Below are 27,316 nucleotides of genomic sequence, written 5' to 3'. Positions count from 1 at the left end.
TATTATTACTTTCTTTATTATTTCTTTTGCGTGTTTATGTCCCTCTAACGGCTTGGTTCTGCTGCGTTCGACCGAGGTCGACCTCACGATGTTCCATTCGCATATAGAAAACATGACAGAGCCGCTTCCTCACCACTCCCGCATAACCCAAGCCCTAGTTGGTCGCATCCTTTACCTGACTGTACGAAGTCCCTCCCGCAGCAGCGTCAAACTCCATCGCCTGGTCCAATCCAACGATGGAAAACAACTTGCGCGGCGTAAAGTCCGGCTGCGTCCCAACCACGCCCGTCTCCTTCAACCTGGTCAACGAGTCTCGCATAGCCTCATACGCCGGGGCAATCGACGCAAACGGCACAATCATCATCCTGAAGCCGATGTCCTTCGCTTGCGCGGCAGTCCACGAGGGCGTCGACGCATGCTCCACCATGTTCAACAAGACCGGCGTCGGTGCAAGCGCCTTGCACGCCTCCCTGGCCTGCTCTTCGGTCCTCACACCCTCGAGGAAGGCGACGTCTGCACCGGCAGCGATGGCCGCTCTCAGTCTGTTCAGCGCCTCGTCGAACCCGTGCGTCTGCAGCGCATCCGTGCGGGCGATCACGACAATATCGGAACCAATCTTCTCGCGGGCGAGCTTCGCAGCCTTGATGCGCGCCGCGAACACCTCGACGTCGACGACTTCCTTGCCCGTCAGATGGCCGCACCGCTTCGTCTGCACCTGGTCCTCAATGTGCAGGCCAGCGACCCCCGACTGCGCGTACTGCGTCACCGTACGGGCGACCTGGTTCGGGCCGCCGTACCCGGTGTCCGCGTCCGCGACGAGGGGAACGGAGGGGTCCAGGGAGGCGAGCATCTCGGCGTGCGAGCGCATGTCATTGAGGGTGGCAAAGCCGAGGTCTGGAAGACCCAGGCGTGAGGCAGAAGTGCCTGCGCCGGTCTGTCGATGTTTAGCTGCTGAGACTGTGGACGAGGCAGGTAGGTTGTTTCTTACCATGTAGAGGCCGTCAAAGCCGACCCCGAGTGCGATCCTCGCGCTGAAGCCATCGTACACTCCAGGCAAAAGGATGAGGTCGTCTGTCGTCTTGAGACGGTTGCGGAGCCGTGTCGCGGCGGATACGTTGTCCGATGGCATTGTGACGTGAACCGGGTTGGGTGTGTGTGGTGTTTCGCAATGTGACGAACTCTCGAAAGGCGCGGTGTTTCTCGACGTCCGTTGTCCGCGTAATATCAGACGGAACGAGGGCCGCGGTTGCCGCTCGTGATCGACCCTCCTATTGTACTGATTTATAACCTCCATGACGTGTTAGTCCATCATACCCACAAGGTGGGCTTCCCCCCTTTTTCCCTTCTCGCCTTTCGGGAATATCGGAGAGGCGCGACGGAGAATTTTCTGTTTGTTTCCACCTTTGAGCCACTTGTGAGCCTCATCAAAAGTTGGAGAGTTGACGATGCGTGGAACGCCCTCGTTATTCCCGTGCTGTTTGCTCTACCAAGTGAAGAGGGTTCCATCCCGCATGCCCGCGTCCGCGGACCGCCATCGGCCGAGTTTATGTGGGCTTTCCGTCCGATCATTGCCCCCGGTGATCTTAACTCATTTTGACCCAGGACTAACATCTCTTTGGTCGAAGTTCCCTTTTTGACTTCCCTTCCCATCCAACACTCCCGCGGTCACAGCCGCAAAACATTCAAGGTTTAGAAAGAGGGTGAGAAATGCGATTATATAGACTTTGAGCCTGCAACACTTTTGCTTCCTCCCCCTCCAATACAAATGGACCAACGCACAACGATGGGGGAGTCTGGAGCCCGGTGCGTCCGAGAGGGCCAAGCTTCGTTATCGGCTCTTTGCTTTTTCTCGGCTTTTCGTTGCTTGTTTTGGGCAGATGGGCACAAGAATCCCATGTGGTCTTAAGGATTTGGATTTGTGAGAAGGTTGGATATTATACCGGGACGAACACTACCGTTTGGCTTTGGGGAGGGTGGCCTGCGTATGCTCCTTGACTCGATGTGCGGGTTCAGGACTGTGTACTCCAATACAGTGCATTCCATCAACTTGACCTTTTCTTCATCTTATCGTCCACTACTTGTCCTTCAAAGCTGGGAGAGACGACACATACGACGGTACGGAGACGACTTGGACGGCATGGGCAGGATAAGTTTCGCCAGCAAAGATGTCTCTGTCGAGACGGTCGAGAAGGGCACAGTGGTCCCGGATTCACCACTTTCGCCAACCAGGCCGCCGGAGGAAATCGCCATGGAGCAGCCAGAATGGAGGGCCACCGAGAAGAGCCTCGTGAGGAAGTTGGACATGTCGTTGCTACCAGTGGTCTGGACATTGTACATGTTCAACTTTCTCGACCGGAACAACCTGGCGTAGGTCTCGCGCCGCCGTCAGTGGCAGGGTGGAAAGGAACTAACAAGAGGCTAGGCAGGCGAAATTGAACGGTTTCGAGAAGCACCTGGGCCTTGTGGGGAACCAGTTCAACACTGCTGTGTCGGTATTCAACGTCGGGTACGCACGCGCGAAACGTCCCGTTTGACACTTGTTGTGTATGGGTACTGACACGGAGTGCAGGTATATGACCGCACAGCTGCCGTCCAACATGCTCATAACACGGGTCCGGCCGAGCATATATATCCCCTGCTGCGTGATTCTGTGGTCATGCGTATCCGCTTCAACGGCAGCGGCTAAGGACTTTTCGAGTCTGGCGGTCATCCGAGTCTTCTTGGGCGTGGTTGAAGCGCCTTTCTTCCCGGGGGTTTGCCAGCCCACCTACCTAACCCCCTTAGACTCTTGCGTACTAAGACACGCTCTAGGTCATTTACATCCTGTCATGCTGGTACACCCAGAAGGAGCTCGCCTTCCGTACCGCGATCCTTTACTCTGGCATGCTCGTGGCCACCGCCTTCGCAGGGCTCATCGCCGCCGCCGTGTTCGCCCATCTAGACGGCGTCCGCGGGCTGGAGGGGTGGCAGTGGCTCTTCATCATCGAGGGGGCGGGCAGTTTCGCGTCGGCCTTCACCGCGCTTGCGTTTCTGCCGGATTACATCGGGAGTAAGACGGGGGTTTGCTCGTGGCTGATGAGCGAGGAGGAACTGAGGGTTGCGAAGATGAGGATGGACGCGGACCGGGTGTCGGTGCCGGAGGAGAAGGGGACAGTGTGGCATGGGCTAAGGCTTGCTGTTACAGACATCAAGACGTGGGGATTTGTGAGTGCTGATGACGACCGTTAGGTGATGTCGTTGCTGATCCTGTCGCGCAGGTCTGCTTGAATGTCTTTTTCCTCTCTTGTCACGGGCTGACGAGCTTCTTTCCTACGATCGTCCAGGGGTTCAAGCTGGGCTCGAACACGATCGCGCTCGTGCTCACGGCGCCGCCCTACCTCCTAGCCGCCGTCGTCAGCATCGGGGTCGCCATGTCCAGCGACAGGCGGGGCGAGCGCGGCCTTCACATCGTGGCCCCCTTGTGCGTCGCCATGATCGGGTACATCATCACGGCCTCGACGGTCAACAGTCCCGTGCGGTACTTTGCCAGCTTCCTCTTCGTGCCGGGGGCATTCGCGCCGACGGGCTTGATCTTCAGCTGGGCCGCGAGCACGCTGAGCGCCAGCCCCGAGAAGAGGGCCGCGGCGACGGCGCTTGTGTGTCTGCTGGCGCAGCTGGGGGGAATCTGGGGGCCTTACTTCTTCAGGCCGCAGGATAGTCCGCGCTACTTGCTGGCGTTTTGTCTGATGCTCATGTTCTCATGTCTGACGGTGGGCATGGTGTTTGTGATGAGGCTCGCGTTGAGTAGGGAGAATGGGAAGATAGTCGGGGAGGCGGAGGGGACGGGCAGGAGGGTGAGGTTGTACATGTTGTGATGGAGTTTTGTTTTGGGTCTGGCGTTTATGAGATGTGGGAAACGATGGGATGAATGACTTTGTCTGGAAGAAAGAGCAAGGCGTCCAGTCTTGAATTGTATGTAGCATACGCAACGGGGATCAGGTTATCACTCTTTGAAGATTACGGCTTTTCCAGGTTGGAGGAGTTGATGGCGCTCATGTGAAAAATCCAAAACGACCTACGAGAACCACCCGCTCAGCGTCTCCGATTGAGCCTTTCTCAAGTACTTTGGTTGTGAAGGGTCATGTCAATAACTTGTCGGTCCAATACATGAACTTGAAAGAGTAAATGACTGCTTCAGTAGAAGACTCAGGAGTTCGTTTATCGATCAAGCAGAGCCCCAAGAGGATTAGTGGGACTCGAATGTTCGACAATAAAAACATTCAACTCCTCATCTTGTTGGGCATGCAACGCATGTCCATTTGGGAAATGGTTGGTTGAGTCAGTATTAGGTTGACGCAGGTCGTGTAGCGATGCAAGTCCTGTTGCTGTCTGCCATCTTGGCATGCGGCCAAGCGTCTCGGCTGGGCCTGCCCGACACGACAAGTGCCCACGTGATGCCATTCTATGGCACAGAAGCGCAGCCAGGGTGACATTTGTGTAGAGTCTCTTTGAACTCTGCGAAAGCCAGAAACAAAGCAAACATGGCAGAGGTAACCATTTCTCCATCATAGAGTTGGTTGCGTGCTGAAGCTTGTTAGATTGAGCGAGGAGAAGGACAGACGGGCGGTGGAGGGCGCAACCGGGGTTTCCGAGAGGTTGGCGCTGGCGGGTGTCTATTTCGAGACAAGGACAGCAGCGCGACTCGAGTCGGTGAGGAGAGGTTGTGAAAGGATTCAACTTGTTTGCTTCGTTTCTGGTTGGCAAGGGAGAGCCCGATAGGCGGGAAGCGGAGGGCGTCCCCGTCCGTCCGCCCCGTTTAGGCCGGTCAGAGTTCTAGGCCACATGCAGTTACGGCAGTTAGTGGACTATGCATTGTCAAGGTCGCAGACAGTTGGACGTTTTGCTTTGGAGTTTTGGATGGTGGGACTCGACTCCGAATACGGCCGGTTCATCAGAGACAGCCGTTTGGTTTGGCCACCGAGCCCACCGGTCTGGACGTTGCGTCAATTTCAGGACTCCAAAAGACGCAAATTACACTTCCGAATACAGCAGAGTCGATCTTAGGGTTTGGGTTATTTTCCCACACACCAAATACCAGCTCAATGGCTCCCTCGCGTTCACGGCGGTGATGTAATGTCGGTCAATCAAACAGGGCTGATAAGAGCTGGGGGGGAGAAATACCACCCTAGGGGCCTAGGTATCTTAAGGTGTCTTACCTTATCCGTGAGGTCCTTGGGTATCAGATAGCTTAACGTGCGTGGCCAGCCAGGGAGAGAGGAATTATGTAAGGCGTGATTTCTGGGCGGATTGTCTTAGCACATTGCCTCACGTCAAAGCCCCGCGATAACGACGACATCGGCGTGCGCGCCCTGACTGCGGGGCGGCGACATGTCCCTCATCTTCTGCCGTCCTTGGGGCCCTTGGGCGCGCTGTCTGGCGAGAGTTTCCCCTGCAGCGACTGCGACTCTTGCAGCGTCGGTCCCCATGGCCTCCCCGTCTTCCCCGTGGCGGGCGTATCACAGCGTTGGAACCCCACCAGAGCCAGCAAATTTGCACAAAGGGTCCAATGACAAGCTTTCCATTTATTTTCTTAAGCAGCCTCAATGTACCGTGTACTGGCTGCACGCCTGCAAATGTACGCTGCGAGTGACCTTGACCTTGACCATGACCTTGCCCGGGGACACTGGAGCTGTGTCCTGTCCCTGTCCAGTGTGTGTGTGTGTGACTCCTCCGCGCCGGTGCTCGTGCTCCTCTCTTATTTTTCTAGCCGATATCTACCTCCCCTTCACTCTCTCACTTTTTTCCTTCCTCTCTCACCAACAAAAAAATCCTGCACCATCTTGCAACATCCCCGTCACACAATATCTCCGGCCATAACCCCTCCGCCTCCAACATCTCGTTCAGAGAAAAATAAAATACCCCTCTTCTGATTGCACATTTGCAAAGCTGCCCTTATGAACGGGCGCCCGTCAGTCTTCACCTCTCAGGTAAGTTGCTGCTGCTGCCGATGATATGCAGCCGTTTTTTTGTCTCTCATCGTTTTCCCCTCCTGCGGCCGGGGGGTTTTGAGGTCACGGCCTTCGTGATACTCAACCCCGCCGGTCAAAACTCTGTCTCGTGCTCGTGGTCATAGCCTAATTGATTCAACCGGCGTCTACTTGCACCTTCTGCATTCTTCAATTTGTCCACAATGCCGCCGAATACCAGTCGCTGACTCGCTATCAATAGGATTACCTTTCAGGTTCGCTCGATGCCCTCTCCGCGGTTGACTCACCGCCCTCTGTCAACCAAAGACTAACCATGGCCAAACAGACCACTTGTGGAAGGCTTCCAGGGCCTAAAGGTCTCTTGACACAACCAGAAAAGCTACCTCGTACCAGACCTACCAACCGATAAACCACCATGTTCTCTCGATTGGCCACCCAATTCTCCAAGCCCGCGGTCAAGAGTGCCGCCGGGTTGAGCACCGGTTTCCGTGCTCAGACCCGATTCCTCTCCAAGCAGGCCACTGGCAGCAAGGGACGCAAAATGCCCTTCAACCAGACCCGCGCCACTGCCCCCGTCGCAAACCTCGACGCTACCTTCACCATCCGGGTACGTAACCTCCGACGATCCACCGAAACGTCACTGTGAATCAGCGGTGGGCTAACCATGCACAATAGGATGGTCCAGTCTTCTCGGGCCGAGCCTTCGGAGCAAACTCCAACATCTCCGGCGAGGCTGTCTTCACCACCTCTCTCGTGGGATACCCCGAGTCCATGACCGACCCCTCCTACCGCGGCCAGATTCTGGTCTTCACCCAGCCCCTCATCGGCAACTACGGCGTCCCCTCCAACCAGCTTGATGAGTACAAGCTCCTCAAGTACTTTGAGTCTCCCCACATCCAGTGCGCCGGTGTCGTCGTCGCCGACGTCGCTGAGCAGTACAGCCACTGGACCGCCGTCGAGAGCCTGGGTAACTGGTGCGCTCGTGAGGGCGTCCCCGCCATCTCTGGTGTCGACACCCGTGCCATCGTCACCTTCCTCCGTGAGCAGGGTTCTTCCCTCGCTAGGATCACCATCGGTGACGAGTACGACGCCGACGAGGACGAGAGCTTCATCGACCCAGGCCAGATCAACCTGGTCAAGCGCGTCAGCACCAAGGCTCCCTTCGTTGTCGAGTCCCCCGGTGCCAAGTACCACGTCGCCCTGATCGACTGCGGTGTCAAGGAGAACATTCTCCGCAGCCTCGTCAGCCGTGGTGCCTCCGTCACCGTCTTCCCCTACAACTACCCCATCCAGAAGGTCGCCTCCAACTTTGACGGTGTCTTCATCTCCAACGGACCTGGTGACCCGACTCATTGCCAGGACACCATCTACAACCTGGGCCGCCTGATGGAGACCTCTCCCGTCCCCATCATGGGTATCTGCCTCGGCCACCAGCTTCTTGCTCTGGCCGTCGGTGCCCGCACCATCAAGCTCAAGTACGGAAACCGAGCCCACAACATCCCCGCTCTCGACTTGACCACTGGTCAGTGCCACATCACCAGCCAGAACCACGGTTACGCCGTGGACGCCTCCACCCTGCCCAGCGAGTTCAAGGAGTACTTTGTCAACCTGAACGATGGCAGCAACGAGGGCATGATGCACAAGACCCGCCCCATCTTCTCCACCCAGTTCCACCCCGAGGCCAAGGGCGGCCCGATGGACAGCTCCTACCTCTTTGACAAGTACCTCGAGAACGTCCAGCTCTTCAAGGAGAGTGAGAAGATCTACAAGGACAACCGCCCCACACCCCTCATGCTGGACATTCTCAGCAGGGAGCGTGTGGGTGTCGAGCCCACCACCCTGGCTGCGGCTGCCTAAGTTTGTTCCGCTGTGGATTAGCTCGTTCTTGACTTTCATGGGATTTGCGGTGTCGTAGCAGGTATAAATGGGTTTTCGTCATGGGAAGCTAGTGATGGTTCCTCTTTTTTATTTACAGTTGATAACATAGCCCCAAAAGTAGCTATTATTCCTAAATTGATGCAAAAAAGGCACTTCATTTGGAAATAACAACGTCGTTCCGTCCAGTGAATATGCTACGAGTGCACTGTGACGATTATTCCCTACAAGGCCGCTTGTGTTGACTATCATCGATATAAAATCCGATTCCCTCTTTTAGACATCTGACGAAAAAGGACAGCCCAAGAGACTGCCGCGAATTCACAACCCGATGAAAATTTATGGACGAGTACAGGGAAACACGTACCCACAGACCTGCAAGCTGAATTCTCCCTGGATCGCACTCAAATCATCAGCCTGCTACCTAGGCTAACACGCCAATGGAGGACAAATCTTGAGGCAGGCCCCTCTCTGGCTAGCCGATAGACGCTTGCCAAGCCATATATGAGTTGAATTTGAAAGCGATATGCGAGCTCGTTGAAGATGTTCGATTAGCGTCTCATCCATCCACTATTCGGCTCTGTCTGCGGCGCCCCCCCTTCCTCGGCAGAGAAGGAGATTACGCCCAGCATGACATCACAGAAAGTTTCAAAGGTTCAGTTTAATGTCTTCTTGAATGTTCTACTTTTGGGAGAATGAAATCAAAATCCTCCTGTATGGTGAAGCCCGCGGGTAAGGCGGGCAGTGGTATCGCAGCGTCTCTCTCTATGGTGTCAAAAAAGGGGTCTTGTTGGGAAAAGCAATCTACAGCTTCGCGCATGCCATGGAGGCACCCGACGCTGGGCATTAGAGAGAAATTCAAATAGCCATCCTGCCCACCTCATTTCCAGTTTTCCCCGTCCCACCCTTGCCCCGTGCTTCGAAAGCGATGCTTGGCGATGTCGTGTTTGTATCCTGCCGCATGCGTCGCTGACGTTTTGCATCTTTTTGTCCCCAAGTTTTCCTACACTTCATATACATGCTGGATAGGATTCGACTTGCGCGCCAAGTCCTGATCCAAAACCCTTCGCCCATCTCTTTGATATTGTTGCGCTGCTAAGAATACTCAGTGCGTCTCGAGGTTCGCAGCCCGCTGAGCTACTCCGGAGACCTTAGGGGACCTGAGTCGATGAGCGCCGACAAGGACCAAACCACTTTGAGGGCTACCCTTAGTGTCGTCTGGGACGACTGTATCCACGGTTGCCTTTCCTGTAAAAGCCACCGTCATTGATACCTGGGATATATCTGTCGCCCATGAGACGATTGTTTTAGTATCGTCTCTCACGATCGTCGCTGCGCGAGCCGAAGGTTCCACGGTCGCCTTGCCTGTAAGGGCCGCCCTCATTGATACCCGGGAGGTACCTATCGCTTAGGGGACGAGGGTTGCGACGACCATTGCCACCGCCGCCGCCGCCGCCGCCGCCGTTTCTTCGATTGCGGCGAGGGCCTGATCCGCGGTGGGGTCCGCTGTCGAAGCCCCGTCTGCGTTGCGCATCTCTCTCTCTGTGCGGTGGGCGAATGCCGACAAAGACTTCTTGGCCGCGGTCGACGAAACTATCGCCTTGCTCGAAAGTGTAGCGGTTGATCTCGGTCTCGGGGCCCATGTCGCGCTTAAGGTCTTGGGTGTAGAATGAACGCATGTTGCGGATTCGTCTGCTGGCCAGATCGTCGGAGACGGGCTGGAATGTGATCGGGGGGTTCTTGCGCGTCGTTTGGACAGGGCCTCCTGGGAAGTTTTGGATCTGACGAGAGCCTCTGCCTCCAGGGCCGCGGGGCGGGTCCCGGTCTCCTCTGGGTCCAAGGGGCGCTCCCTCTGTGCCTCTGGCCCGGGGTCCCAAAGGAATCGCGTTCACGTCCTTAACAGCGGGCCCCGAAGGGATAGGTCTGGTAAGTTCGGGGGCGGCTAGCGCGGGCGGAGGCGCGGTGCCCGAATCCAGGCGGGCAACAACGAACCCATCGTCCTCACGATCGAAAATGACCTCCCAGCGAGCTCCTCTCCGGCTCTGTCCCTGAGTCTCTTCCTCGTCAATCCACTCACGAACCTTCTCGGGAGGAACAAAGTCCACCCAAAGTGGCTTGCGCTCACGCTCATCGGGCCAGATGACGTCATGTAAGGCGTTGCGGACGCGAGAAGCCTGAGATGTGGTTTTGAAGACCGCAAAAGCGTGAGTCCTAATCTGGTCGACGAAGAACTCCTCGATATCGCCTTCGTTGGGATCGGTGCCGGCCGGAGTCGCAAGCTCAAGCAGATGAGCCTGAACCACGTTCTCGCGAAGAGGCCTCATGAAGTTCTTGATGTAAAGAGCTCTGGTTGCAGGGTGGACGGATGGCTGCACGTCGCGCTCATACTCCATAGCATTGCCTGCTCCCTGCCCGATAGGGGACTGTGTATCATTCGCGTCCTTGGGTTGGTTTGCGATGTCTGCTGATTCGGGAGCCGGGACAGAATCATCGGCAGCCGTAGTCGCGGGTTCATTCTGCGCCTCATCGTTTGTTGTCATTGCGACGTCTTCAACATCTCCCTTAGTCTCGGGTTCGTCCTGTTCCATGGGCTCGTCTTCAGGCTGGGGTACATTCTCGGAAACGGCCTTTGCATCATTGGCGATATCTTCGGCAAGACTGGTGTTCTCCACCAACGCGTCCTTGATGTTGCTGATGACCCCAGTCACGCCAGAAGGCTCTGAAGATTGCACTTCGTCGTCCTCTTGCGCCTTGAGGCGTTTGCGGGAGGCGTCCTCCAGGGGCTCGGCAGGGCTCTCTGAACGGCGCTTTCGCTTTTGAGCATCCTGAGCTATCTCGGCAGGCGCAGGAGGGGTTATTTCGGCCGAAGGCACGCCTTCTTGAAGTGCAGCCGGGGCATCTTGTTTATCGTCACTCTCGGTGGCTACCGCCGGGGCGTCGCTGTTGGTCTTTGAAATTGGGGAGGCAGACTCGGGCGCGGGCGCGGTTTCGGGTTCGGCAGGCGCAGCATCAGGTTCGGCATGCGCCGATTCCTTGGGGGCTTCGTCGACAGAAGCAGAGTCCGCAGACGGCTCCTCAGCTTCTATAGCCTGAGGTTCGGAAGTCTCAGTGGGCTCGGGTTCGGAGGCCTCCGCCTCGTTCTCGGCGGCTGCATTGCTGGCATCGTCTTCGGTGAGTCGCGAGACGAGGTCCTGCTTAAGGCCGGCTATGGCAAGCCCTCGCCGCTTCAACTCAGCCTTGAGTTGGACGACGGTTTGCTTGCTCCAGTCCTTCATCGTGAATAATTGCTGCGTCGCAACGACTGTCGCATAGCTCGAATGCTAGATAAAATTGAAAAAGTGATATTGGGCGCGTGATCAGAGCGATATTTGCGCGTTGCCGATGTTGTTTGCGCGTGTTGCGATGTGTCAGGTTGGCGATGCTGAGCAGAAGGTGGACAACCGGGAAGGCAAGTCGTCGTTGGGTCGCTTCCAAGTTGAGCGCGTCGTCGCGACCTGAAAAATTGCCCCGTCATGCAAATCAGAGCCTCTCCACTGAGCTACTGGTACTTGGTACGCTAAGGTAGACAAAGTCGCTCTAGTGCAGGGGTTGCCTCCCACCCTCACAGTGATCGATCCCGTCTGGGAAGGATGTCATCTCTGCGCGCGGCCCCACAACTTTTCGCGCCGTCATCTGCCGGGAGATCAATCACGTGGTTCAAAGCGTTGACTTCGTCTCAAGTCTGGCATTTTGCGCGCCGCCCTATGCTTGAGCGCAATTTGAACATTTGCTTTGTTTTCTAGAGCTAGAGCTACGAATTTTTTTTTTACACCTTGCTCTGATAATTTTGAACATGAGGAAAGAAGTGACAAGGGATACCCGATGGCTCCTGCGTCTTCTGTTCGCATCAACATGACTAAGCAAAGATCAGACGGTGAAGCCAGTTGAGCACGGGCCAGGTATCCATTCTAGCAGCGTGGCAGCATGGCGCCAGCCGCCAGCCGCCGTACCTTACCTTAAATCTTGGAACCTGGGCTATTTTTTTGGTCTCACCGCGTCGACGTCAATTGAAAGGGAAATAAATTCCAACGGCTTTTGTCTCGCGCCGTTTTCGTCGCGCCACAGGCCCTTTGCGCCTTTCTGCTTTGCAACTTTCTGTTCAAGGGACAACAGAGCCCCGCCATCTCCCTGGCCTCCTGCCTTGCTGCGCGGTTTTGCCGCAGATGGTTGAGATAAAAATTGCCACAGATGAAGAAGCGACAAGTGTCGGCTCGACAAAGAAATGCATCTCTACGGCTTCTCTCGGCAGGCACGATCGTGAGATATCAAAAGACGTGATTTCCCCAGCACCAGCCACCTGCCAAACACAACCACCAGACTTCAAATCCCTACACGCCGCTCATCCTTATTATCCTCCAGAATCATCTCACAAAACCTCATACTTTCCAATGGATCGGCCTTCATCAGGCTCCGTACGGAGTATTTCGCCATTTCAAACCCCCCAGCACTCCCGCCTTCTGGATCACAGCTTTCTCGGCGCGACGCCTCTCACGGAGACTCCGGCAACAAGCGCAAGCATCGGCAGAGGGGGTACTCCTGGTTCGGACAGGGTCTTGTCAGGCCGTGTCAAAAAGTCGACTCACAGAACACCTTTGCGCAAGGAAGATGTTCTCAGTGAGAAGGAGAAGGGGGAGGAACAGCGGCAACTGAAAGAGATGATGGAGGAAGTGAAGCTCTTTCCTAGAAGCGACAGTTGGGCCGATGACGAATTCAAACTGTTCAAAATACTGTTCATGAGACAATACAGCCCTCTGCTGCCAGGTGACTGGCAGATGAGCTTCAGAGGCATCCCAATTCCCGATATTCTATTTGCCAGCTCCGTTGCACACCCACCCATCATCAACACGCGGTCCGGCAACGATTTCAAAGGTGGGGTTTGATGCTTCAACTTGATGGTATTGAGTGCTAACTCGGCTCCAGCGACGAAAGCTTTGGCTCGCCTCATTGACCTGACGAGAGAGGTTCGAGGCTTGGCTCAGACAGGCCGAAGGCACAGAGCGAGCGCGCTGATCACGAAGAGACTCCAGGAGTACGCCAAGTGGGCTGAGCACGACGGAGAGTACGACACACTTGATTACGTGCCGAACATCATTATCGACGCCGTCGACACGTCTCAGACGCCGCAGGCAATTGAGGAGCACATGCAGAACCGGCTAAGAATCGCCGCCGCAAGTCAACGCGCTCACTGGAGAGCTGAACGGGCACCTGAAAGCGGTCATGAGGAGAAGGAAGAGAATGGGTACGCGTCAGAAGTCGACCCCGAGGAGGCTGAGCCCGAGGACAACAGGATTGTTCTTGTGCCGGACAAGTACCCGACGCCGTCACCGCAAAAGGCCGACTCGCCTCCGTCGACCCCGCATCGAAACGGGATCAACGGCGATGGCATCAGCGAGCATAGCAGCCCGAGCGAAAACTCCGAGAGCGCCGAGCAGCCGGACGAACTCTGGGCCGGCGAGTATACGCGGCGCCCACCTGTCATTTACGGACTGTTCGTTGTCAACACATCGGTCATGGTGCTCACTATTGACTCGGCAAAGGAACAGGACGCTGCTGGGAGTTACCAGGTGGAAGTCGGCTTCAGCAAACGTGGCCAGGACGTGTGGAACGCGATCACCATTGCCATCGTTGTCTGTCTGGCCAGGGACACCATCGTGGAAATGAGGAAGAACTTTGAGACTTCGGTTTTGGACGAGTCGAGCGACCCTGACGCTTGATATGACGGTATGAATGATATGAGGCCCCGGCACGGCAGCAAGCGTCGTTTGATCTTTCTTTTCTCTTTGTTTACGGCGGCAAGCAGTCCTTTGGAATGCGTATACCCATTTCTGTTTTGGCGAACGCTGCAGATACCCATTTCCAGAGTAGAATCCTTGGCAACTATGTTCCCCAACAAGGCATCATAAGATTAGCTGCATCCTTATTTCTCTAAAGATCATCCGTACTGTGCGCTCAGCTGAGCAGATGGCATGACTTTCACTGGGCAGGGATGACATTCCAAAACTAGGCGATTGGCTCGTCAATATGGGGCATCGTTACAAGCCTTGACGACCCCTCACTTGGGACATGTGCGCATTATCGACAAGTGTCTTGATCCTGACTTCACGGCTCCTATCACCGACCTGAAGCGCCGAGCCTTGAGACGAATTCGTCGGATCCGGCCCTGACGGGGTCCAAGTCGTCCCGCGACCGATCCTGGCTCCATGAGGGTGCTCGGCTCTTGGCTCGGAGTCATGCAGATCGGAGGTCGGCCGCCGAAGCAAGAGAAAACACACAATGTGACGAAGCAAGGCAGAAAAGTCGACGACTCTAATCAATTCGCCTCTTAACACCGAGGATGGCGCTGTACGACCTCGGGATTACGTATCCTGTTTTTTCGTAATGGCGTTGAAGGGGTGCAGGACACCGACTGCCTTATTCGTCACCGCCACGATTCCCCATACCGCAAAATGCCCCGTTGCCCTGTCAGCTTATTCAGGTCGCCTGTCACTGGGCCATCGCCTTGCCCGTCCTGCAGGCCAGGTTCTCGGAGCCGGATTCCGGTCCACTACGAGCTGCAGGTACTTTGGGGGCCTTTTCTCACAGTGAGGGAAGGGAATGTCAAGGAAGCGTCTGGTGGTGTGCTGCGTGGAGGGATGATAGGTCAAGAGCCGAGCCATCCTGCTCTGATTCGGCCGGGGAAGGAATCGAATTTTCACAATGGAGGGCTGCCATTCTCGATTCTTGTGTCCTGTTCCCTGCGCTAGGGGTGGCTGGCGGCGGTGTAAGTCAAATCCTGCTATTTCAAGACTTGACATGTGTGTAGTAGCACGCGCAGTAACACATCATCCTGCTGCTGCTGCTGCTGCCGCGGCGCCGCCTTTGTCGGGCTCGGAGAGCGAGCTGGCCCAGCGAGGTGTGTTGCATTGCATCCTGGGAGGGCTTACTATGACAGAGTATGGTACCTTCTGGGGCCCTGTACCTTGGTCGATTCCAGAGCGCTGGAGGGGAGGGGACCGGAGACCGAACTGGCGGGCATAGCGCTGCGCGAGGGTGGATTTGATTTGTGACCTAGACCTGGGCTTGATGAGGAGGGGACCATTGCCCTTCTCTCTCTCTTTTTTCTGCCGTATCTCGCTTGGCCGACGGGAGTGTGCCGCGCTGATGTGAGAGATGATCGGGTTGTCTAATCTGATGTGATGTTGTCTTCTCAGACGGGGGGACGGGTGGGACGGGACGGTGCCCAAGGATACCTGACTGTAGATCAATCTGTTTGCTGGAGGTGCAAGTCATGGCGTGTCGGTGAAGTCCTAGGGCACAAGTCAGTTGGCGTGACATTCGGCTTTACTGAGAGAGCATTAGAGTTCAAATTCTTTCCTCCGGGGCCCAAGGGTCTGGCGCAGAACAACATGGAGACAGCGTTGCTCGCCAGACGTGCCGATTGATCCATTCTCGAGACAAGCAAATCAGAGCGTGCTGGCGGATGGAGTAGTCCAGGGTGTCCAGGGGAGCCGGCCCAGGCCAACCGGGAAAGGCTAATTACGGCGTATTGTTCGGGTTTAGGCTGGAAATTTAGGGTAGATAGGTCGTGTCATTTGCTCCCCGGCTGTCGTTATCTCGCCATTGCTCGGCTAGATGTGATTATTGATGGTTGTGTAAGGGGAAAGAAAAGGGGGCATGATGATGAGGACAGATGAAGGAATATTGACTGCGCAAAGACGACAAGGTCGTGAACGCAAAGTTAGTTTGGGGAGGCAGGACAGCGACAAAACAAATCGAAAAAGAACAAGGCGAAAAAAACAAACATGCTTGAAATATTCCCCAAACAGCATTAGTTCGACCCTCCGTGTCATCAATGCCGCGATGCGATGCTGGACTGGACGCAGCAAGGTGGACTCGAGTCGGGTGGATATTGCTAAACTCGGTGGACCACGCACCCATGTCTTGAGTGTCTAGCGACATGCCACGGGCGGCCAATCAGCAGCCACATGTTGTAATCCGTGACCTCTCAGCCCAGATCACCCAACGACGGGCTCCGATTTTCCCCCATTCTCGTCCGTCACTCGTCATTGGGAACCCAGCGTGGGCTGTCTGTTCTCGTGATTTCTGCCAGCGCCGCGTACAGTTGCACGTTCTCGTCCGCCCATCACCATCGCCCTGTTCGCCCTTGTCGCCTCGTTGTGTGTGTGTGTCGAGGTACACCACGGCCACCACGCACATCGCTACCACGCTTCCCGCCACTAGCTCAGCGTCCGTCACTTGTCAGGTTCGCTACAGACTCGCTACCGCCTAGCAGGCTACAGCCTCCAGGTCCTCCTCAGAGTCTCGCACCCACCGAGCCAGCCCTCTCACCGCCCGGTGAACCCTCGCAAGCGCCTCCCAGCGCACCGCCAGCCGGGTACGGGTACGGTGCAGCGTGTACGGGTGCCCTGGATAGCCACTGACTGCCCACTGTCAGAGTCGTCTCCCACGAGGGGCTCTTACATGTCCGTCATCATCACCAGCAACACTTGTTGTCTCCTCCTCACCAGCATGCACTCGAAATCACCGCTCTATCCCTCCTAGGCGCTCGTCATCTTCTCACAACCCTCTCCTCCTCCTTCCCCAACCCAACCCCTATTCAGCGTAACTCGGCTTCTCAAGCCCCCCGGGCTCTCGGCCCCTCCATCTCTCACACCACACTGTGTTCGTACAGGCAACCCGAACACGGCGAACCCCTTCGTCCCTTGGATTCACGGTGGCGACCCTCTGTCTCTTCTCAGTCCCCCGGCCGCCGATTCCGCCTTCTTGCTCCGTCATCCGGTTCTCCATATCCCTCCTGACCTCTTGTCGTCGACTGTGGACGGGGCAATCCCTCCCCTGAACCATCCTCCGGCCTGCCGACTGTCGAACCACCTTTGCAACCGTGGTAGGGTTGTCTAAGTTTGACCTGCTTTTGACTTCTTTCCCTCTTCCTCTACCTCCGTCGACCGCTTTGCCCGTTGAAGTATCCTCTTACCTCCGAGCCAGCCTGTCGCCTTCCTCCGGTCTGAGCCTCTACTGCTTACGAAGTCATCAAATCCCCCGTGATCGATACCTCGGTGAAGGCTTCTAACAGCAAACCCCTGAATACGAGCCTCTCGGATCTACTGGTCTTGCGGTTTGATACAACACAGACGCCTGCCGCAGACATCCACCTCGCACCCACGACCGAGCCGCGCTTCTTCGAATGGCGATGGCCGATGGCATCTCGTCGGCGGCTCAGGGTTCGGCCAAACAGCCCCCCTCGACCATGCGAACCGCCCTTCCATCACGGCGCATGTCCCCGAAAGCCCGAGACGGAGGGCAGCATGGCGCGGTAGAGCACGCGAGAATCCCCAGCCCCGGCCCCAGTGCCGACAACATCGACTCGACGACCCTGCGCCCGGAAATGCGACGCAGTCCGTCGAGCGAAGCCACTTCAATGTCGGTCGCCAGGAGTCCAGCCTCAGTATCTAGCGACAGTTCTCCCCAGGCGAGAAGGACGGAAGCCAGACCCAGCCCGGCACCGACGACAGCGAGTTCTGCATCCGGGCAAACCGGCCAGGTCTGCAGGTAAGGAGACGACAGCCAGACCACCCCCTTTTCTGCAACGAGACTAACCAGCCGCAGCAACTGCGGTACAACGAGGACACCGCTGTGGAGGAGATCGCCTCAGGGAACGACGATTTGCAACGCTTGTGGCCTGTACCAAAAGGCGAGAAACGCTTCGCGGCCAACTAACCTGAAGAAACCGCCGCATCTTGTTGCTGCTACACCAAGGACCGCTCCGCCAAAAATCGCCCCTGCGCCTGGCCCTGGACCGAAATATCTCAGCGCTCCCGCTCCAACGTATGTCACCGAGGAGCAGGCCCCTTCAGGGACCTGCCCAGGCGGTGGAAAGTGCAATGGTACTGGCGGCGCAGAGGGTTGCAGCGGGTGTCCTGCCTACAACAACCGCGTGTCGAAATCTGCTCACTTGAATGTTGTTCAGGGGCAAGGTTGTGGCGGCGGCGGCGGTGGCAGCTCCTCGAGTCAGCAGCAGCAGCAGCTTGAGCCCATGGCAGTTGACGACCCCGCGGCTCCCGTTGACATTGCTGCTCTGCAAATACAGGGACAAAATCCAAACACGACCGTCGTTATCGCCTGTCAAAATTGCAGCACGACCGTCACGCCCCTGTGGCGACGTGATGAAAGTGGGCACACGATTTGCAATGCTTGCGGTATGTGCCGTCGAAATCTGGGGAAGATCTCGATCTCGATGTGCTGACATAATTAGGTCTCTACTACAAACTTCATGGAGTCCACCGGCCCGTCACCATGAAAAAGTCGACAATCAAGCGAAGGAAACGAGTGATTCCCTCTTCGTTTGGCGGCGAGTGGACTGAAGAGATGCTCGACGGATCAGAAACGCAGAGCATGGCGCCTGAGGGCAGCCCGGAAAGAGGCACGATGAACGAGGACGGGTCTATCAATCTGGGTTTTCGGCATCGCCAGGAGGGCCCCCTGGCTATGCTACCAGATCCTCAGATGCGCCCCAACAGGCAAGGGTCCCCTCTGCCATCGGCGACCGACCTGGCAGCCTATCAATCATCGATGCCGCGGACGTCGCATCCCTACCCTGGATCGCTGAACGACGACAACCGACTTGCGCCGATCACATCGCTGACCGCAATTGGCGAACGTCAATCGTCTCTGTCGCCTGCGTCGTTTCTCCCTCCATCGCGCAAACGGTCCTTGTCTGCTGAAGGAAACCCGGCGGGTGATGGTGGCCCCGACACCTCGAAGCGGCTGTCGTCCATCAAGTCGATCCTGAACCCCACCGACGGGGACGAGAGCCCTACCTACCACTCCGGAGGCGAGGACGCCGCTGAGCACTACGCCCGATCTGCAATGTCTCCCGCCGGCTCGGCGCCGAGTCCAGGGTCCTACTCCAACACTCGCCTGACGCCCCTGCCCTCGCCGGGGCCCAGCAGCCAGACAAGCCATCCGGGCTATGGCAACCAAGAGAGTGAGAGGGCAAGGGCCGAGAAGAGGGCCGCTCTGACTAGGGAGGCGGAACGGATGAGGGAGATGCTCGCTGCGAAGGAGCGGGAACTTGCGGAACTGAACGACTGAACGAATCTTCCAAACGATACACACGAAAAACGGGATCGGGATATCGGCACGGGGTTATCATGTGCGCGCACATCATGGCTTTGGAGTTGCTTGTGTGAATTTTTGAAACAGGGAGATGGTGGGCGGTAATCTTGTGGTTTTTGCGCGAAAGTCCAAACGGAGTCATTTTGCTTTGCTTTGCTTCTTCCATTCTTCTTCTTCTTACTCCTTTTTTACCACCGGCGAAACGAGAGAGAAAAACAAAAACGGACAGGTCTGGCCTTTACAGGAAAGGGGAGAGGGTGATGTTGCGCATCTTGGCGCTCAAAACAAAACTGCATCTTATCTGTCCCGGCGTGGCTCACGACGCGGCGGCGTTTCTTCGTATTACGACGACCAAAAAATCCCTTGTTTTTTGTCCTTTTGTATTTGGACGAGCTATGAAGGGCAAATGCTTCTGTCAAGAGAAAAGGGGGGAGTTTGAATAGTCTCTTCTGCTTTTCCATGGTTTAGATATCGGACCATCGACTGGTAATGGGCTCTACTAGGCCAGGGTAGTGGGACAGACGGCCTCGATGGAGAAAAATTCAAGCATGGCAATTGTTATTGGACAAGATGCCGCGTACGTTGCTGTTTTCCGCCGCAAAAAGTAAAAAAAAGCGAGCAAGTTTGCACGTCGAGTTGTTCAAGAAAAAGGGGTCTGGGACATCCAAGGTTGGTTCTGTGTTTTCGAGGGCAAAAAAATCAGGTCTGTTAGACTAGCCACTACGGATCCCAAACAATACCCTGCTTTTACCGGCCTCCTTTGTTCTCCTTACACCATCTAAGAAATAAGTGAAATTCATACAATTGCGCCCACCGCAAAGCAGACGCAACATCTTCCCAACCACTGACGCAAGTCCCACACTATGCGCAAACTCATACCAGTAGCGCTTTACAAGTTTCCGAATACACGCAATGTACAGCGGACCCGGCGGGCCAGACATCCAGAGGGGGTTTTCTGTTGGGTTTTACAGTGGTTTCCCTTCTTCGTCGGATCTGCCCTCTGCCTCTCTTCTCGGTTCGGTTCTGTTCCCCATGCTTTGTCGCAAGGCCGAAGGTCGCGTTCCCCTCTCTTCTCAGTATCTTGACAATTCGAAAAATCCTCAGCAAATCCGGTTCACATCGTAGCCATCTCTGACCCGTGCCTCCCGCCCCAAAGAAGCTTTGGGAGGGAAACGCATCCGAGATGGGCTTTTTGGTATGTTGTAAAGGGGGGCGGCTAGCTTACACCTGCTCTGCTCCCCAGCCGCCGTCGGCCTCGCGCATGTTGGCTGGCGGCTCGATCTGGGGGACGAACTCGAGGGCGGCGTAGGCGACGCCGATAATGCCGATGATGGAGCCGGCGAGGATCTTGAAGATGCCGTTGTTGATGAGGATGGAGCCGATGAAGATGTAGACTAGAAGCGAGCGTCAGGATCGCAGGTTCTCCAAATCGGGGAGGGCTGCCAGGCTTGAACTTACAGATTCCACGGCCGATGAAGGAGAAGAGGAAGGAGGCGTAGCGGGACACCTGGGGAGGAATCTGGAACTCTGCAATTGGGTTAGACGGGCTTCTGGGAGCTGGAGACAAGGTCAAGTACCAAGAAGAGCGGTGCCTGTGTCCAAGAGGTTAGCTTTGGTTCCCGATCCGACTGTGGTTTCTCGGCAGGGCGCAAACTTACAGAGACCGAAGATAATGACGTAGGCGCCAACAATGATTCCCTGGCTACAGGCGGTTGTTAGTCGGGTCGTACAAACATGGACTGCGTCCCCTTGTCCACAGAATTTTTTGATGCGCGGAGCCGTGCGCGCGCGCTGCGAGATAGCTTCGCGGCAGCGATGCGCAAGCACAGGAGATGTCCGACGGGATCGGCTGAGGGCGAGGACACGTACAAGGAGAAGTCGAAGAATTGGGCGATACCACCCAGGACCATAACGGTCGCGGTGACAAGGTTGACGATGCGGCTGTTGGGGGCGATATGTTAGTCCATTGCAATGCGATGGGGTGTCCGGGGGGCACGTACAAGGCGTCGGAGAGCTCCATGTTGGCGATTTAGCTTGGTGGTGGTGGTTTCGGGAAAGTTGATGGGCGGAAGAAGGATTTGTAAAGGAAGAAGAAGGGGAAGAAGAAGCTGACGTGGATGGAGACGGAGACGCCAGGCAACTGGATATCGCGGGTCTCTGGGGATGGGGATGTGTGAGTGGGAAATGTGCAAGGTGGGTGCGAAAGGTGTGACGTCCGGAGAAGAGGCTGACGAGTCAAGGTGCAGCACTTGTGTCCAGTGTGTGTTGTGCTTTGCTCCTGAAGCTGGCAAACCTGGCAGATTAGATACAAGGAGTGCAGCTGTGGATACTGCGACGGGGGTAGGTACCCGGTACTTTGTTAGCTGCTGCCGTGCTGCTGCACCAAACAACCCGAACACGTAGCAGTGCCAACAGGAGGCGCATGTCACCAGCCACACCCAAGCTAACCCACCAGCCTCTCACAGGGTTTTTTGACACTGACACTTGAAATCTCTGCGACCGCCTGCCTGAGTTGGGGGCCAGCAGGGGTTCAGCGACAATCGCGACGTCAATTGGTGTAGAGGCAAGCTCATTACCTCAGCCGAAGCAAGGTGAGAGCTTCACTTCAACAGCTCCCACTTGATTGATGGTCTGATATTGAGGACTTTTCGACAACGGATTGGTGGTCTCATTGGCTCTTTCGCTTACTACGATGTGAGCGCAATCAACTGGAACTTTCTTTTTCCCAATATTTGTACAACAAATTTTGTTTGATGTTCCCGTCATGTTAACCCTCCGAGCTTCAGTGCCTAGGCAGAGCCACCTCGGCCGGCTGCCGGGGCGAGCTCTGTATGTCGGTGTCTTGAGTTTCCGGAGGTCGATACACATGCCTCCCGTGCAGACGAAGCATCACTCTGCGATTAAGGATATTAGGAACATTGGCATCATTGCTCATGTTGACGCTGTGAGTGCGCCATTCACAGCTTGCAGGATGAGATTGCTGATGACCTGAAGGGTAAAACGACCACTACTGAGCGCATGTTATACTATAGCGGCGTGACTCGTCGAGTTGGAGGTAAGAACTTTTGTGAGGGGTCGTTCTGGTGGATGAGAGTTGCGGATGGGCAGTGAGAGTCTGCAGGATCATGAGCTGATGAGAGGATCCAGATGTCGATGCCGGAAACACCGTAACGGACTTTCTTGACTTGGAAAGAGAAAGGGGCATCACGATTCAGTCAGCAGCCATCACTTTCAACTGGCCTCTACCAGAAGACTGCCAGCCTGGAAAGCCTCCCAAGACTATCAACCTCATCGATACCCCCGGTCATCAGGACTTCCGATTCGAAGTCGACAGGTGTCTTCCTGTTCTTGATGGTGCAGTGTGCATCATTGACTCTGTGAAGGGTGTGGAGGCCCACACAGAGAGAGTGTGGGCTTCTGCGCATGAGCACAAGATCCCGCGGATCGTCTTCGTCAACAAACTGGACCGAGACGGCGCATCATTCCGCAAGTCGGTGCTTGAGATTGGTTCTCGTCTCGGCGGATGGCCACTAGTATGTCAGATACCATGGTGGGAGGGCGACCAATTCGTCGGCGTTGTCGATATCATCAACCGCGTCGGATACAGGTGGAAGGCCGAAAAGCAAAAGACAAAGTACGAATTCGCCGAGCTTCAGGAGGTGCTTTCGGGCAACCCTCTTCTTGCGGAGATCGAGACGGCTCGCGAAAAACTGATCGAAGGAGTCGCCGAGTGGGACGAGGCCATTATGGATCTCTTCGTTGACGATCCCACCAAGATCACCAGTGAAATGCTCAAAGAGGCTGTCCGCAACGTCATTCGCAGCGGCGACGGAAACGCCATCCCCGTCCTGGCGGGTGCCAGTTTCCGACACATTGGCGTCGAGCCTCTGATGGACGCCATCGTCGACTACCTGCCTAGTCCAGACGAACGTCCAGAGCTCGAGGTTCGCGTGGGGGCCAACAAACAAGAGCTCCAGAAGCTTCTTGATAACACTAACAAGCATAACAAGAAGGCCAGCCACGGCCAGGTTGCTGCTGTAGCGTCTGTCTTCAAGGTCTTCCACCATCCCAAGGAAGGAACTCTGAGCTTCGTCCGCGTTTACCACGGCGATCTTCACCGGAACTCGTCTACCTGGAACACCCACATCCAGCAGTCGGAGAAGCCTTTCGGTCTGGTACAAATATCTGCGGAGAAGACCGAAGACGTGCAGCATCTGGCAACGGGCCAAATTGGTGCCATCAAGGGGCTGAAGAAGGCTCGCACGGGCGACACTCTTCTCGCATCTGTCGGCAACAAGCAAGTTCCAGATAGTCTGAAGCATGTTCACATAAGACCGCCCGAGATCCCCCCAGCGGTTGCCTTCCTTGCCATCGATCCTCAAGGCATGACTGCCGCCAAGGAGCTTGAGATTGCCCTAGACAACGCATCCCGAGAAGACCCCAGTCTCAGATGGACGCGCGACGAGAAGACTGAGCAGTTCATCCTCCAGGGCATGGGCAAGCTCCACCTTGATATCGCGGTCCACAACCTTAAGCAAAACCCCAAGGTCCAAGCCGATTTCGGCCCCATTGAGGTCGACTACAAGGAGTGCATCACTGCCCCGATCGGACCTCACCACGTCACATATGACAGAGTGGTCGCGAGCAAGTCTGGCAGGGTGTCATGCAGCGCGACCCTTGAGCCGCTTGAGGAGCACCACCGGCAGGCCGCCCTTGAACCAACTGTCGAGCGCGATGGCAATATGATCCATGTCATCATCGACTTACCCGAAGAGGGCTATTTCCCCAGCTTTGACCCTGAAGAAGCCCGTCAACAGCTAATCAACGGAGTAGTCGCCGCACTCGCACGTGGTCCGCGCCGCGGTTCACCTGTACAGGGCTGCCACATCACAATTAACGTCGATGCCACCGAGGTTGAGAACCCATCAGGAGGACACTTCACAGGCGCCGCAAGCCGTGCTGTTCGCGAAGCCCTCCGCGAAGCCCACACCACGCGCCAGGTGGTTGGTGTTATGGAGCCTGTCATGCTGGTGCACATCAGCTGTCCCGAGGCCGCGGCGGGCATGGTGCAGCACGACATCAGCTCTGGCGCGGGAGGCCATGTGTTGGAGATCAATGACAAGTCTGCCGAGTCGAGTTCAACGATTGATGTCAGCAGAATATATGCTCCCCCGGACCCTTACGACAGTGTCGCATCCCTGAGGGGCAAGAAGTCCATGACCAGGACGGTGGAGATCGTGGCTAAGGTGCCGTTCAAGGAGGTCCTCAACTTTGATGAGCATTTGAGAGGCAAGACTGGCGGACGGCACTCGATGACCATGGCGTTTGATAGCTTCGATCGCGTCGTGGGCTCTAGAGAGAAGGCCTTATAAAGATAAGAGGCGCGATGTACGATATAATCCAAAAGCGAGGTACCGATACACGGTAATTGTGAAGAGAAATTTTCAAACATATCCAACTCATTAATCGAATGGACATTGAACATGTACTGTGGATATTCCCAAGGAAACAGTTGCCAGCGGATATCTTGAGTCAAGGGAAGATAACTAAGCCAGGTTATGAGAGGCTTTGAATTTCCGTAAGCCGAATATCGTTCTAAAGTAGTTAAATGAGCAAAAACAACAACGTGGGAACCTAATTAGAAATACAAATCAAATATAGCACGACCTGGTTTCGATCCAGGGACCTCTGGGTTATGAGCCCAGCGCTCTACCCCTGAGCTATCGTGCTTGCACTGTGTTGATAGCCTTCCCCGTTTCAACACATAGGTAGGCTTAGCTGGGACTGGGTGTGAACACGTATAAGTGACCTCTCTTCGACAACGTCTAATCCATGCAACTCAAACTTTACTCAACAGAAACTATTATACGCAAGTAGTATTTACTCTAGTTTAAATCATAAGATTAGATATTAATTATAAACTTTATTAATGCTTATCTTATTTCTCAGACTTGTGATTTGACAGTTTTTCATCACGGCTGTATGTTCAGCCTTAAAATATAACTAAGGTAGTTAGTCGGCTTAAAATGCCTTCTCGCTGTTATCATCACATATCAATTCAGTAATATGAGAGCGAGCTAGTCAGACAGCTAGATTCTCTAAAAAATAGGGGTGACTGAGCATTAATCATAGATATAGTGTTTGCAGCAGCAATGCCACATTCTTGCACGTCGCACACCTCGTATAGACTATATTGGAGAAATGCATGATTGGCCAACGATGCTGACATGCAGTCGACTTTCCATGTCCCTCATCTCTCAGCTTCCTATTCGGGCGGAAGGAAAATCAGGCTGGCTCTCAGCAGTCTGTTATGAGACAAGACAGGTGTAAGTAGGCTTGGCTGAGCATCTCGTACGTGGCGCAGCATCGGATCAGGCTGTGACGGGAAACACGTATTAAAGAAGCTGCCTCCTCACCTTGCGTGTTTTTGCGTGGTTGTGTTGGAAAATCAGCAGCCTCAGTTGATACAAACATGAAGCCGTTCGATCGCGCCGCCAAAATACTTGGAGGCTTTTTTGCTCTCAGAGATAGATTCGTTCCTCTTCGATCTCCTTTTCCGGAGAGTTTTTCTTCTGAAGCTTCCATAAAGCTGTTCATCGCACGGAACCGAGCTTCGACACATTCGAAATGGCTCCCCTCCGGTTGGCGTAGGATGGCACTTCTCAATATCGGAATACTTACGTTCACGATGCTCTTCCTCTTAAGTATTCTTCTGATCTCGATCGCAAAAACCGACAGTTTCATGCAATCTTGGCGATTCTTCACAGCGGGCTGTGGAAGGACGACCGTCACCAATACAATGCTGCACTTGCTGATCAACATTTTCTCGAGTGTTATGCTTGCATCCTCAAACTTCTTCATGCAAGTTCTAAACGCACCAACTAGATCGGAGGTCGATGCTGCTCACGCTCAGGGTAGATGGGTCGATATTGGCGTGCCGTCTTGGCGAAATGCTTTCATTCTTTCACGCTTCAAACGGCTCGCGTGCCTGAGCTTACTGTTGACTTCGGTTCCTATTCATATGATCTTTAACAGTTCTTTGTTCAAGATCGACAAACGTATGGGAGATTTCCATGCAACTATCGCGACCGAGGCCTTCGCCGATGGTGGCTCTTACTTTCTCCCGGGCGTAAGCATGATCACCAGCGAACTCTATCGCGAAGGCAACAACAACGATACTGGCTGGAAACGTACATTCGAGGATGATTTTGGCGACACCTCTCTCCTGCCAAGTTTTCAAGATCTCGCCACCAACAATTTTTCAAAGCAAACAGCCAATATGTCGGAAGCGGCCACTCAAGTTTCGAACTGGGATAAGCTCGGATTGACAGACTGCCAAGGACTCTTTGGTCAATCGACATGTACCGGGTTGAACAACTATCGCAACCTTGTCATAGTTCTGAAGGGTTCTGGGTGGAAAAGATCCGAACTCTGGAATCTTTCGGCCAGTGGCGGGGAAGTGTGGCAACCCATAGTGCCTCGAGACGAGTCGAACAACCTATGGTTCAGTTCGCAATGCAACATGAGAGGTACCCTGTCGCAAAACGGTTATGCCAGCTGCAGCACCAACTGTGACATATTTTTCCAGTGGAGCAAACCGGAGGGTGACAGTCGAACATTTCTCAAACTTTCGGCTTGGTTCCCAGCGCACCATAACGAATCGAATTGGAACGAAACACTGTACTCTTCCGTTAAGAACGACTTCATGCTGGGTTTCAATTCGGGTGACTTCGAGCTGGATCACTGCCGAGCGGAGCCGAGAGACAACATGTGCAGCATTGCCCTCGCCAAGCCACTGCTTCTCGTTGTTGTTGTCTCGATTCTCGTTAAAATATCCACCTGTATCGTTGTAATGTTGGTTCTCGGCAACGAGGAACCGCTCGTCACCCTGGGCGATGCTGTGGCATCGTTCATCTCCATTGAACCCCGGCCGAAATTCGTGTCAGGTCTAATGACTCACAATATCGTCCAGGACAGAGAAAGAGACGGCACCATCTATGAGCCATTGGGACCTCGCAAATGGTTCAGAAGACAGCATCATAGGTCCCCAACTGTTTCCACAGGAGCTTGGGTCAAAGCCTATTGCCTATTCATTCCGGGGTTTATTGTGTTACTTTTCATCGTTGTGGGACAGTTTAATATAGATATATCGTGAGTATTAACGCTGGTTGACCAGTCCCCTAAGGATACCTTAACGACGAAAATAATTGCTTACCTTATCTAGAAAGTGGAATAACACGGAGAATGCTAAAGTTATGGCCCCTATAGGTCGTGGATCTATCCATTTCCTCACTATTATAGTGGCCAACATCCCGCAACTG

General features: G+C 55.0%; 9 protein-coding genes and 1 non-coding gene across 10 annotated transcripts; 6 read left to right on the top strand and 4 right to left on the bottom strand.

The window, feature by feature from the left end:
* Positions 1-154: 154 nt before the first annotated feature.
* COL26b_003167 (uncharacterized protein) lies at positions 155-1,129 on the bottom strand (the record flags this gene model as incomplete). Its single annotated transcript, XM_053176069.1, has 2 exons — positions 155-934; positions 989-1,129. 2 exons carry the CDS (start codon positions 1,127-1,129, stop codon positions 155-157), a joined length of 921 nt encoding a protein of 306 aa, XP_053039969.1.
* Positions 1,130-2,137: 1,008 nt separating this feature from the next.
* On the top strand, positions 2,138-3,697 carry COL26b_003166 (uncharacterized protein; the record flags this gene model as incomplete). Its single annotated transcript, XM_053176068.1, has 6 exons — positions 2,138-2,367; positions 2,423-2,506; positions 2,570-2,612; positions 2,812-3,204; positions 3,324-3,635; positions 3,686-3,697. The coding sequence occupies 6 exons, from the start codon at positions 2,138-2,140 to the stop codon at positions 3,695-3,697; spliced, it is 1,074 nt and encodes a 357-aa protein (XP_053039968.1).
* A 2,684-nt stretch (positions 3,698-6,381) lies between these two features.
* Positions 6,382-7,823, top strand: ARG2 (Amino-acid acetyltransferase, mitochondrial; the record flags this gene model as incomplete). The annotated part of the gene is made up of 2 exons (XM_053176067.1): positions 6,382-6,573; positions 6,642-7,823. The coding sequence occupies 2 exons, from the start codon at positions 6,382-6,384 to the stop codon at positions 7,821-7,823; spliced, it is 1,374 nt and encodes a 457-aa protein (XP_053039967.1).
* Positions 7,824-9,148: 1,325 nt separating this feature from the next.
* On the bottom strand, positions 9,149-11,116 carry COL26b_003164 (uncharacterized protein; the record flags this gene model as incomplete). The annotated part of the gene is made up of 1 exon (XM_053176066.1): positions 9,149-11,116. One exon carries the CDS (start codon positions 11,114-11,116, stop codon positions 9,149-9,151), a length of 1,968 nt encoding a protein of 655 aa, XP_053039966.1.
* A 1,419-nt stretch (positions 11,117-12,535) lies between these two features.
* COL26b_003163 (uncharacterized protein) lies at positions 12,536-13,594 on the top strand (the record flags this gene model as incomplete). The annotated part of the gene is made up of 2 exons (XM_053176065.1): positions 12,536-12,749; positions 12,801-13,594. 2 exons carry the CDS (start codon positions 12,536-12,538, stop codon positions 13,592-13,594), a joined length of 1,008 nt encoding a protein of 335 aa, XP_053039965.1.
* Positions 13,595-17,070: 3,476 nt separating this feature from the next.
* COL26b_003162 (uncharacterized protein) lies at positions 17,071-17,597 on the top strand (the record flags this gene model as incomplete). The annotated part of the gene is made up of 3 exons (XM_053176064.1): positions 17,071-17,275; positions 17,350-17,429; positions 17,487-17,597. 3 exons carry the CDS (start codon positions 17,071-17,073, stop codon positions 17,595-17,597), a joined length of 396 nt encoding a protein of 131 aa, XP_053039964.1.
* Positions 17,598-18,173: 576 nt separating this feature from the next.
* COL26b_003161 (uncharacterized protein) lies at positions 18,174-18,971 on the top strand (the record flags this gene model as incomplete). Its single annotated transcript, XM_053176063.1, has 1 exon — positions 18,174-18,971. One exon carries the CDS (start codon positions 18,174-18,176, stop codon positions 18,969-18,971), a length of 798 nt encoding a protein of 265 aa, XP_053039963.1.
* Positions 18,972-20,216: 1,245 nt separating this feature from the next.
* Positions 20,217-21,015, bottom strand: COL26b_003160 (uncharacterized protein; the record flags this gene model as incomplete). The annotated part of the gene is made up of 6 exons (XM_053176062.1): positions 20,217-20,389; positions 20,454-20,522; positions 20,573-20,587; positions 20,654-20,697; positions 20,865-20,936; positions 20,996-21,015. The coding sequence occupies 6 exons, from the start codon at positions 21,013-21,015 to the stop codon at positions 20,217-20,219; spliced, it is 393 nt and encodes a 130-aa protein (XP_053039962.1).
* Positions 21,016-21,861: 846 nt separating this feature from the next.
* COL26b_003159 (uncharacterized protein) lies at positions 21,862-24,367 on the top strand (the record flags this gene model as incomplete). Its single annotated transcript, XM_053176061.1, has 3 exons — positions 21,862-21,939; positions 21,966-22,050; positions 22,143-24,367. The coding sequence occupies 3 exons, from the start codon at positions 21,862-21,864 to the stop codon at positions 24,365-24,367; spliced, it is 2,388 nt and encodes a 795-aa protein (XP_053039961.1).
* Positions 24,368-24,653: 286 nt separating this feature from the next.
* COL26b_003158 lies at positions 24,654-24,725 on the bottom strand. Its single transcript has one exon. It is a non-coding gene; the product is annotated as a tRNA-Met (tRNA).
* Between the last annotated feature and the right edge of the window lie 2,591 nt (positions 24,726-27,316).

The sequence above is a fragment of the Colletotrichum chrysophilum genome (genome assembly GCF_026319265.1).
Source record: "Colletotrichum chrysophilum strain AFK26 chromosome Unknown scaffold_17, whole genome shotgun sequence".
In the NCBI taxonomy this organism is placed as follows: Eukaryota; Fungi; Ascomycota; class Sordariomycetes; order Glomerellales; family Glomerellaceae; genus Colletotrichum; species Colletotrichum chrysophilum.
Note: the sequence above shows the minus strand (reverse complement) of the source record. Positions and strands in the feature narration are given on the sequence as shown.